This window comes from Centroberyx gerrardi, chromosome 1, assembly GCF_048128805.1.
Source record: "Centroberyx gerrardi isolate f3 chromosome 1, fCenGer3.hap1.cur.20231027, whole genome shotgun sequence".
Classification (NCBI taxonomy): Eukaryota; Metazoa; Chordata; class Actinopteri; order Beryciformes; family Berycidae; genus Centroberyx; species Centroberyx gerrardi.
This window is the reverse complement of record NC_135997.1, coordinates 4,157,189-4,167,370: the sequence shown is the minus strand read 5'-3', so window position 1 is coordinate 4,167,370 and position 10,182 is coordinate 4,157,189. Positions and strand designations below refer to the sequence as shown.

Here is a 10,182-nt window from a genome sequence, read left to right as displayed (position 1 = left end):
GTTTATCCTGACTGTTGAAACTAGTTTTGCAGTTTAAAACAGTTGCAGCACTTTTAAACCAATGTCCTTTTCAGATGTTGGCTTTGATGTCACAGTAAAAAAAAAAAAAAAGCACTTAAGAGGAAACAGGGCTTCCACTCTTTAAACATCCCAGAGAGTTTGTGGGTTTGAGAAGAATAAAATAAGTCCTATAAAATAAGTCCTATAAGTCCACCTCAGGGTGATGGAAACTCACTGTTCAGTTTCCCAGCAGGCCTGTAGGTATTTGTAGAGTTGGTGTGTTTTGGTGGGATGCATCGCCATGGAAGGAGGACCTTGTGGACCCATTAAATTGCAGTTGATATAAATGGTTATTCTTTCTATACGGTTGCAAATTACAGTAATGATACATGCAAGATCTTCATAGGAATACCGTATGTGTTAATCTGGGAAATGCTTTAAATAAAATACATTTTGTGCTGAGTTTGTGATGTTTGTGGAGGTTGAATGTGACTTAATAAACCTTAATAAACCTTTTTCCAGGTTTCTTGAACAGACAGTTTTACAGTCACAGCTTAGAATAAACCAGGAGGCTGGAACAGTAAAACGAGAACATTTAAATACTTTCCATGAGAATAATTTAAATTTTGATTTATTACTTCTGCACTGCAGAGTTCATGATAATGAAGGGATAATAAGATTCAGGTGTGGAAGGTTTCTCTAATCCAAACACTTTTGATTTCTGTGGATCTAGAATATTAATTATGGTTAGAAATCAATTTATTTAATTTTTTTAATACAGACAACTGTGTGACTTCTCTGCACCATGAGGTCACCGCCTACCACCACACATAGAAAAATGGATCTTAAAAAATGGACCTCAGTAATATTTTGCCCATTCATTTGTAGCATAAACATTGGGTAGACAAAATAACAGAAACACCACATGAAAAACGACTTGAACTTTGAAACAGATTTCAGCTTCTGGTTCTTTACATTTATTTGGTCCTGGAATACAGAGGGTCACACAATATGGATTTTACTTTTTTTCACACAATTTAAAAAAAAAACATGGTTAAGAAAAAAGGGGACACTGACAGGTTACTACCACACATTTACAGCACATTGTACACACGGTTTAACATGATGTGTAGGCAGCAGTGCAGCGTCATCATGCCTTGCTGCAGGACACACACAGGTCACCCAGCACCTTCACAGACCACAAGACAAGTTTGTTCGTATAAGTTGACATTGTGGTTTTTCCCTTGTTGCTGGTTCTGTCCGTCCGCCAGAAGCCAAGACACTCCTCAAAAGCAAATAAACAACCTTCCTCTTTTTGGGTCACTATAATAACCACAAGGCCTCTCACTGCTGACTCTTCAGTTTGTGTTGTTTGTACTTATTATATTGGCGAAATTAGGATAAAGATAAATCATATAATATCTTTTATCTAACTTGAATGAGAGACAAAAACATCCAATCACAGCATGTTGTGGCCATGTATGTTTAATACATTATTATAAATAAATAAATACACATAGATAAATGCATACATTCATACATAACATGAATGGAGAGTTGGGGTGTAAAGAAGGCAGGTATCAACCCATGAATCAATGGCACCAAGATAAAATTCAGTGCAGTAAGTATTGAAAATAATTCTAATTACAGTTAGAGAACTCTCTCCAGTCATTTCCTCTTGTCCTCTTTCATCACACACAGCACTACTTTTGAGTAGAACTAACCTGTGAGAATTGATGAAATACAAATGACTTCAACAATATTATTCTGGCTAATGTCACGGGCAGTTTTTCCTGCCACTGATAATAATATATACTGTTACAAGCTAAGTAAAGCAGCTGCCAAATACCAGTTCACTTCAGGACTTAATTGCGAGGAATAACACAGTTATTAACCATGATTTATAGCAAGAAAAATTATATTTTGCCTTGTGTGCCATCTAATGATGAGAATACAGGCCAACAGTGAAAGAAGGGAAAATAACATTCTTCGAGCGACTTTTAATCATTTTCATGCACACATCAAAGTCCACAGCTTGAAAATTGTGAATAGCTGAAAAATATTTGGGTTATTTTTTCACCGATATCAATGCCACATATTATTTCAGCAATGCAATTGTATAATCGGTTTTATTTTCTTATTGTTGTATTTGATTTTCGTATGCGGCCGTCTTGGTCAGAACTAACCTTTGACCCCACGTAGTCAACCAATCAAAAGCGTGCATCCTACGGCGCTGTATCCAATGAAACTTGGCGGAGCGCTATTTGAATGCTGTGTGAAGTAGCGTCATTCACAGCTTGTTAGCAGCGTTACCTGGAGCATTCAGCTAATGTTATGGTCGTTGCAGTTGCTCGCTAAATAAAATATCCTATCTCATCTTTAAAGCGCCGTTTGTCTCGGCACATCAACGTTTAGCATGTCGTCTGTGGAAATTCAGGCTGCGGTGAGTAAACGAACAAGCTAGCTTAGTGCGTTTGACCCCTGGGGAAAGCGGTGAGCGTTAACGTTAGCTTGATTCGCTAGCAACGTTAGCGTGCCTCTTTTGTTTTGTGGTTATCAAGTTCTGTTCTCTGCTTTATTTAGTTATTCCTATTTCACATCATAGATATTTATGCAGTAATTGTTCAGATGTGCTTTTGTTGTGTGGAGAACAGCTGCCACATCCTTAGACCAGTCAGTATTTTTGCTTTCTTGACTTGCAACGTTTTGAATTGTGCTTTCTAACAGCTTAGGGGCGCAGAAAACCCAGTACAAATGGGAAAAGCCACAGCAGCTGGTCAAAGGAGAGCTGCCCTTGGAGAGCTGACCAACTTTCCAGGCATGGCAGTTAACACAAAGGTGAAGTTATGAAGCAACATGCATTTTGTTGAACCAGCTACCTGTATGTCTGACTGACTTTAATTGTACTTTGTTCCTTCAGAGGACCGGACCAGTCAAAGCTTCAGCCAAACCTTCAGCCAAACCGTCCGTCAAGCAAGCTGTGGTTCAACCCATGCGTCGTCAAGTCCAGGTGGAAGCACCTGAAGACCCGCTCCCCCCCGTGGCAGAGGAGGCGGCTGATGTGTCCATGAAGGAGGAGGAGGAACTGTGCCAGGCTTTCTCTGAGACGCTCCTCACTGTAGAGGACATTGATGAGCAGGATGGAGACATGCCACAGCTCTGCTCCGAATACGTCAAAGACATCTATGGCTATCTACGGCTCCTTGAGGTAATTCATGCTCCCACTAGGCTTTTTGTCTTGCACTGCAGTGTATTTTGTAGTAAAACTTGTTTTCTCCACAGGTGCAGCAGGCTGTGCGACCCAAGTACATGCAGGGTTATGAAATCACTGAACGCATGCGAGCTCTTCTAGTTGACTGGCTGATCCAGGTTCACTCCAGGTTCCAGTTGCTTCAGGAGACATTGTACCTCACGATTGCCATCTTGGATCGCTTTCTACAGGTACAAACTGTTTTTAAATGTGGTTTTTCTTCTTTAGCTTTCTGTGTGTGAACTCTCTAACACTCTTCTTAATGTGCTGCAGGTCCAGCCAGTGTCTCGTCGAAAGCTGCAGCTTGTCGGTGTGACTGCCATGCTAGTGGCCTCAAAGTATGAGGAGATGTACAGTCCGGAGGTTGCAGATTTTGCGTACATCACAGACAATGCATTCACAAAGCCCCAGATTTTGGAGATGGAGCAGGTGATGTTGAGGAGCCTCAATTTTGACCTGGGACGCCCTCTACCACTACACTTCCTCAGGAGGGCTTCAAAGGTTGCAAGCGTGAGTTTGTCTACTTGTTCTCAACACCTTGGGGATGAATAATACAAGCATTTAGATTAAGCTTGGTTTCCATGCTGAAATGGCCGTTGGCAGAAAGCAATTGTTTTTATGAATATAAGTTGGAGAGTTTGAATTTTGTCTCCTAGAGTCTTTATGTAGTTTAATGTCAGCGGGGCTCTCAAAGTGACTCTGTCTTCTGTCTAGTCTGATGTAGAGAGACACACGCTGGCCAAGTACCTCATGGAGTTGACTCTGCTCGACTACAACATGGTGCATTATCGCCCCTCTGAGATCGCTGCTGCTTCCCTCTGCCTCTCCCAGCTGCTGCTTGATGAGCTGCCATGGGTGAGTTCACTGGAGTCAGTGGGGCTACAAATGGGGTGACTGAAGCAAACAATGAGTTCATAAGGCAAAGTACAGGATTTAAAGACTCAACCAACAGTTTAGTGAACTGATCTCTCCTCCCTTGTGTTGCAGTCTCCTACACAGCAGCACTACTCTACTTATGATGAGGCCCACCTCAAGCCAATCATGCAGCACATTGCTAAAAATGTGGTGACTGTGAATGAGGGGAAAACCAAGTTCCAGGTGAGTTGGTTGGCAACAGTGCAGTCTCAATAAGATGAAATGGGTTTTTAGCATGACTTGTACTAATGCCTTGTATTTCCCTCCAGGCTGTCAAGAACAAATACTCGAGCAGCAAGCTGATGAAAATCAGCCTCCTTCCTCAGCTCAAGTCTTCAGTCATCAAGAACATGGCTGCTTCTCTGCTCGACAATCCCTGAGTCACTTTTAATTTCTGAAATGGAAGTTTTACTTGCACTTTATTTTAGCGTGACCAAGACTGTGGAGAAATTTCACTAGCTTTTAATAAAGGTGTTTTTTATATTTCTAATCATTACTTGGTAACTTTAAGTGATTCTTGGCCTAAAATCTTGAGGTACACATGAATCGCCCCAGCACACCTTAACTGGTGTACTACAGCCTGTCAATCAAACCTGACTACCTGGGGCTAAAAAAATTGTATGACATTTATATAAATGTTTACCTACAGCAAGTTTTATCTAGTTGACAGCAGAAGTGTTCAATTAAGTTGGGATGCTGCAGACACTTGGGATATTTTGGTTTAAGGTGGTCTATATATAGACACCCTTGCGGTTTTAAAGCTCCTGTTCCAAAACTCATGCTCTGCTCCCTTTCTGCTTGATTTTTAGATGGTTGTGAGGACATTGTTTGCCTGATAGTGTGCATGCTCAGTTTCACATGAACACGGCTACACTGCTTTGGTAGAAATGTGTTTTTGGTTTTGTTTTTTTCAAATATTTATGTCCATGACAAGCTTTTTGTTAGGTTTTCTACCTCAATGGGGGAAGCAAGTGCCTTTATTGTAGAAAAGTCAAATTTGAACTGAAGATTGTGCTCATCTTTATTTTACAGTAAGCGATACTCCTCAGATGTGTTGACATTAGCAGAATGAGGGTGTGTAGAATGAAATTTTTTTCTTTCTTAATCAAAGCAGCATGTTTAGACGTGAATGTTGGAAAATTTCAAAAGTTTAAAGATTTGAGACTTAAGTTTTTGAAAATGAAAGTAATTAAAATAATGCACCCAAATTCATCGATATGCCTCGGCTCTCTCCCTCCTAGCATCAACACTTCACATCCTGAGGAAATCCTGTGATGGAGATTTGTATTAAAATGAAGGATTTCACCAGGATTTCTTGACCTAACAAGATCATGAGTAAAACAAATGCAACCTCTGTCTCATTTTGAACAATGTCATGTCTTACCCAAAACATGACAGTTTTGAGTCCTTGAATTTCACCTAACAAGACCTTAAAAGTCATTGAAAAGTCCTTGAATTTGTCCAGGGAACCCTGTCCCCCCCTTACTTTAATTTTGTTTATATACTGAACAAAAATATAAACGCAAAACTTTCGTTTTTGCTCCTATTTTTTATGAGTTGAAATAAAAGATCTAAGACTTTCTATGCACACAAAAGGCTTATTTCTCTCAAATTTTGTTCACAAATTTGTTTAAATCCATGTTAGTGACCACTTCTCCTTTGCCAAGATAATCCATCCACCTGACAGGTGTGGCATATCAAGATGCTGATTAAACGGCATGATTATTGCACAGGTGTGCCTTGGGCTGGTCACAATAAAAGGCCACTCTAAAATGTGCAGTTTTTAATCACACAACACAATGCCACAGATGTCGCAAGTTTTGAGGGAGTGTGCAATTGGCATGCTGACTGCAGGAATGTCCACCAGAGCTCATGTTGCAGCATGATAACGCACGGCCCCACGTTGCAAGGATCTGTACACAATTCCTGGAAGCTGAAAACATCCCAGTTCTTGCACGGCCTGCATACTCACCAGACATGTCACCCATTGAGCATGTTTGGGACGCTCTGGATCGGCGTGTACGACAGCGTGTTCCAATTCCTGCCAATATCCAGCAACTTCGCACAGCCATCGAAGAGGAGTGGACCGACACTCCACAGGCCACAATCAACAACCTGATCAACTCTATGTGAAGGAGATGTGTCGCACTGCATGAGGCAAATGGTGGTCACACCAGATACTGACTGGTTTTCAAAAAATGCATATCTGTAGCCCTAGTCATGTGAGATCCATAGTTCAGTACCTAATAAATGTCTTTTTTTCAAGATAAAACTGCACATTTTAGAGTGGCCTTTTATTGTGACCAGCCCAAGGCACACCTGTGCAACAATCATGCCGTTTAATCAGCATCTTGATATGCCACACCTGTCATGTGGATGGATTATCTTGGCAAAGGAGAAGTGGTCACTAACACGGATTTAAACAAATTTGTGAACAAAAATTTGAGAGAAATAAGCCTTTTGTGTGCATAGAAAAAGTCTTAGATCTTTTATTTCAACTCATGAAAAATGGGAGCAAAACCAAAAGTGTTGCGTTTATATTTTTGTTCAGTGTAGTTATACGTGTTGTTGTTTTTTTTACCATCAGCTAAAGCTCAACAAGCGCTTTCCAATGATGTATAATGCTCACTTTCGACCAGAATGCTTATGCACCTGTCGTGTGTTTTCCGAACAAATGAGTGCAGAACTAACCTTTGACCCCACGTGGTCAACCAATCAAAAGCGCGCATTCGACCAAGCTGTATCCAATGAAAGTTGACGGAGCGCTATTTCAATGCTGTGAGACTCGGTGTTTTTCACTGCTTGGTTTCAGTGTTACTTGGAGCATTAAATGTTTGTTATGGTTGTTACTGCTGGTCGCTAAATAGCCTATCTTCTCTTTAAAGCGCCGTTTTGCTCGGCATATCAACGTTAAGATGTCCGCTGTGGAAGTTCAGGCTGCGGTGAGTAAACTAACAAGCTAGCTTGGTGCATTTGACTCAAGTTGGAGAAAGCGATGAGCGTTAACGTTAGCTTGATTCGCTAGCAACGTTAGCGTGCCTATCTTGTTTTGTGGTTATCAAGTTCTGTTCTCTACGTTATTTAGCTAGTGCTTGTTCACATAATATATATTTATGCAGTAATTGTTCACATGTGCTTGTGTTGTGTGGAGAACAGCTGCCACATCCTTAGACCAGTCAGTGTCTTTGCTTTCTTGACTTGCAACGTTTTGAATTGTGCTTCCTAACAGCTTAGGGGCGCAGAAAACCCAGTACAGATGGGAAAAGCCACAGCAGCTGGTCAAAGGAGAGCTGCGCTTGGAGAGCTGACCAACTTTCCAGGCATGGCAGTTAACACAAAGGTGAAGTTATGAAGCAACATGCATTTTGTTGAACCAGCTACCTGTATGTCTGACTGACTTCAATTGTGCTTTGTTCCTTCAGAGGACCGGACCAGTCAAAGCTTCAGCCAAGCCGTCCCTCAACCAAAACGTCAAGCAAGCTGTGGTTCAACCCATGCGTCGTCAAGTCCAGGTGGAAGCACCTGAAGACCCGCTCCCCCCCGTGGCAGAGGAGGCGGCTGATGTGTCCATGAAGGAGGAGGAGGAACTGTGCCAGGCTTTCTCTGAGACGCTCCTCACTGTAGAGGACATTGATGAGCAGGATGGAGACATGCCACAGCTCTGCTCCGAATACGTCAAAGACATCTATGCCTATCTACGGCTCCTTGAGGTGATTCATGCTCCCACTAGGCTTTTTGTCTTGCACTGCAGTGTATTTTGTAGTAAGACTTGTTGTCTCCACAGGTGCAGCAGGCTGTGCGACCCAAGTACATGCAGGGTTATGAAATCACTGAACGCATGCGAGCTCTTCTAGTTGACTGGCTGATCCAGGTTCACTCCAGGTTCCAGCTGCTTCAGGAGACATTGTACCTCACGATTGCCATCTTGGATCGTTTTCTACAGGTACAAACTGTTTTAAATGGCAAGTTAACAGAAAGTTAAACAAGAAAAACCCTAACACTCATTCTTAATGTGCTGCAGGTCCAGCCAGTGTCTCGTCGAAAGCTGCAGCTTGTCGGTGTGACTGCCATGTTAGTGGCCTCAAAGTATGAGGAGATGTACAGTCCGGAGGTTGCAGACTTTGCCTACATCACAGACGATGCATTCACTAAGTCCCAGATTCTGGTGATGGAGCAGGTGATGTTGAGGAGCCTCAATTTTGACCTGGGACGCCCTCTACCACTACACTTCCTCAGGAGGGCTTCAAAGGTTGCAAATGTGAGTTTGTCTACTAGTTCCCAACACCTTGGGGATGAATAATACAACAATTTACACCAGGATTTAGGATATTTCTATGCTGAACTTGCCCTTGGCAATAAGCACATGTAGACTCTTCAGCCTATATTTATAAAAAAAAAAACATGTTGGCTGTGGAGTTTGAATTTTCTCCTAGCATCTTTATGTAGTTTATGTCAACGGGGCTCTCAAAAGTGACTTGGTCTTCTGGGAAGAAAAGGACCACTGCTTGGGTCTTGGGTGATGGGGGATCAGTTTTCAATGGATGACTGTCTTCTGTCTAGTCTGATGTAGAGAGACACACGCTGGCCAAATACCTCATGGAGTTGACTCTGCTCGACTACAACATGGTGCATTATCGCCCCTCTGAGATCGCTGCTGCTTCCCTCTGCCTCTCCCAGCTGCTGCTTGATGAGCTGCCATGGGTGAGTTCACTGGAGTCAGTGGGGCTACAAATGGGGTGACTGAAGCAAACATGAGTTCATAAGGCAAAGTACAGGATTTAAAGACTCAACCAACAGTTTAGTGAATTGATCTCTCCTCCCTTGTGTTGCAGTCTCCTACACAGCAGCACTACTCTACTTATGACGAGGCCCACCTCAAGCCAATCATGCAGCGCATTGCCAGAAATGTGGTGACTGTGAATGAGGGGAAAACCAAGTTCCAGGTGAGCTGCAAAAATGCAGTGTCGCATAAGATGACATGCTTTTGTTTTGACGCATTTTAATGATGCCTTGTATTTCCCTCCAGGCTGTCAAGAACAAATACTCGAGCAGCAAGCTGATGAAAATCAGCCTCCTTCCTCAGCTCAAGTCTTCAGTCATCAAGAACATGGCTGCTTCTCTGCTCGACAATCCCTGAGTCACTTTTAATTTCTGAAATGGAAGTTTTTACTTGCACTTTATTTTAGCCAGACCAAGACTGTAGAAATTTCACTTGCTTTTAATAAAGGTATTTTATGATATTGTTGGTCCTTACTTTGTGGTTACATTTTTTTAAGAGAATCAGCCACAAGACTCTTCTTGACTATGACAATCATTGTTTAACCAAACTCTTAGAGGGACGCATCAGTTCATTCTAGTGCACCTTTAGTTGATTTATTGCAGCCTGTCAATCAAACCTGAGCTGATGAGAATTTGTGTGACTTTTATACCAATGTTTGCCTAGAGCAAGTGTTACCTAGCTGACAGCAGAATAGTTTAAGTTAGGATGCTAGAGACACATGGGTTTTATTTCAAGTGCTGTAATCAGTGATACTTGTGATGTTTAAAACTGTTCCAAAACTCACACACTACTCCTTTCTGCTTGATTTTTAGATGTTGTGTAGACCTTAAAGTGGCTGATTGTGTGCATGCACAGTTTCACATCAATGAACATACTAGGTACAGTGTCTTGTAGATGATTTTATTTATTTATTTTAAATCTGGTCTATACTTTTGGTTCCAGCTTTTCATCAGTGCAAACACATGTTTTCTACCTCAGCGGGAGAAGCGAGTGCCTTATTTGTAGAAAAATTAATTGAATGGACAAGATTTTGCTCGTCCTTATTTTCCAGTAGCGATATCCCTCAACTGTCTTGGTGTTGGCAGCATGAGGATGCACAAGCAGAATGTTTAGACATGAGTCAAGGTGATTTGCTAACTGCTTTTAGTTTTGACAGCTGACTGGAATTTAAGCATTTGCTTACTAATGCCGTGCGCTTTTTTTTTTCTTGTTTGAATGGCATTCTCTTACCCATGTG

General features: G+C 41.8%; 2 protein-coding genes across 3 annotated transcripts; both read left to right on the top strand.

Annotated features, from left to right (window-relative positions):
• Nucleotides 1-2,304: 2,304 nt before the first annotated feature.
• Nucleotides 2,305-4,889, top strand: LOC139923278 (G2/mitotic-specific cyclin-B2-like). The gene is made up of 8 exons (XM_071914014.2): nt 2,305-2,443; nt 2,728-2,838; nt 2,921-3,208; nt 3,283-3,441; nt 3,524-3,760; nt 3,965-4,105; nt 4,238-4,348; nt 4,435-4,889. Exons 1-8 carry the CDS (start codon nt 2,417-2,419, stop codon nt 4,543-4,545), a joined length of 1,185 nt encoding a protein of 394 aa, XP_071770115.2. The 5' UTR covers nt 2,305-2,416; the 3' UTR covers nt 4,546-4,889.
• LOC139923279 (G2/mitotic-specific cyclin-B2-like) lies at nt 2,325-9,577 on the top strand. Of its 2 annotated transcripts, none has more exons than XM_071914016.2 (8): nt 2,325-2,443; nt 7,395-7,505; nt 7,588-7,875; nt 7,950-8,108; nt 8,187-8,423; nt 8,726-8,866; nt 8,998-9,108; nt 9,192-9,577. In XM_071914016.2, exons 1-8 carry the CDS (start codon nt 2,417-2,419, stop codon nt 9,300-9,302), a joined length of 1,185 nt encoding a protein of 394 aa, XP_071770117.1. In that variant the 5' UTR covers nt 2,325-2,416; the 3' UTR covers nt 9,303-9,577. The 2 variants fall into 2 exon arrangements, with proteins under 2 accessions (XP_071770117.1, XP_071770116.1); XM_071914015.2 differs by lacking the exon at nt 2,325-2,443 and adding an exon at nt 6,979-7,107.
• The last annotated feature ends 605 nt before the right edge of the window (nt 9,578-10,182 follow it).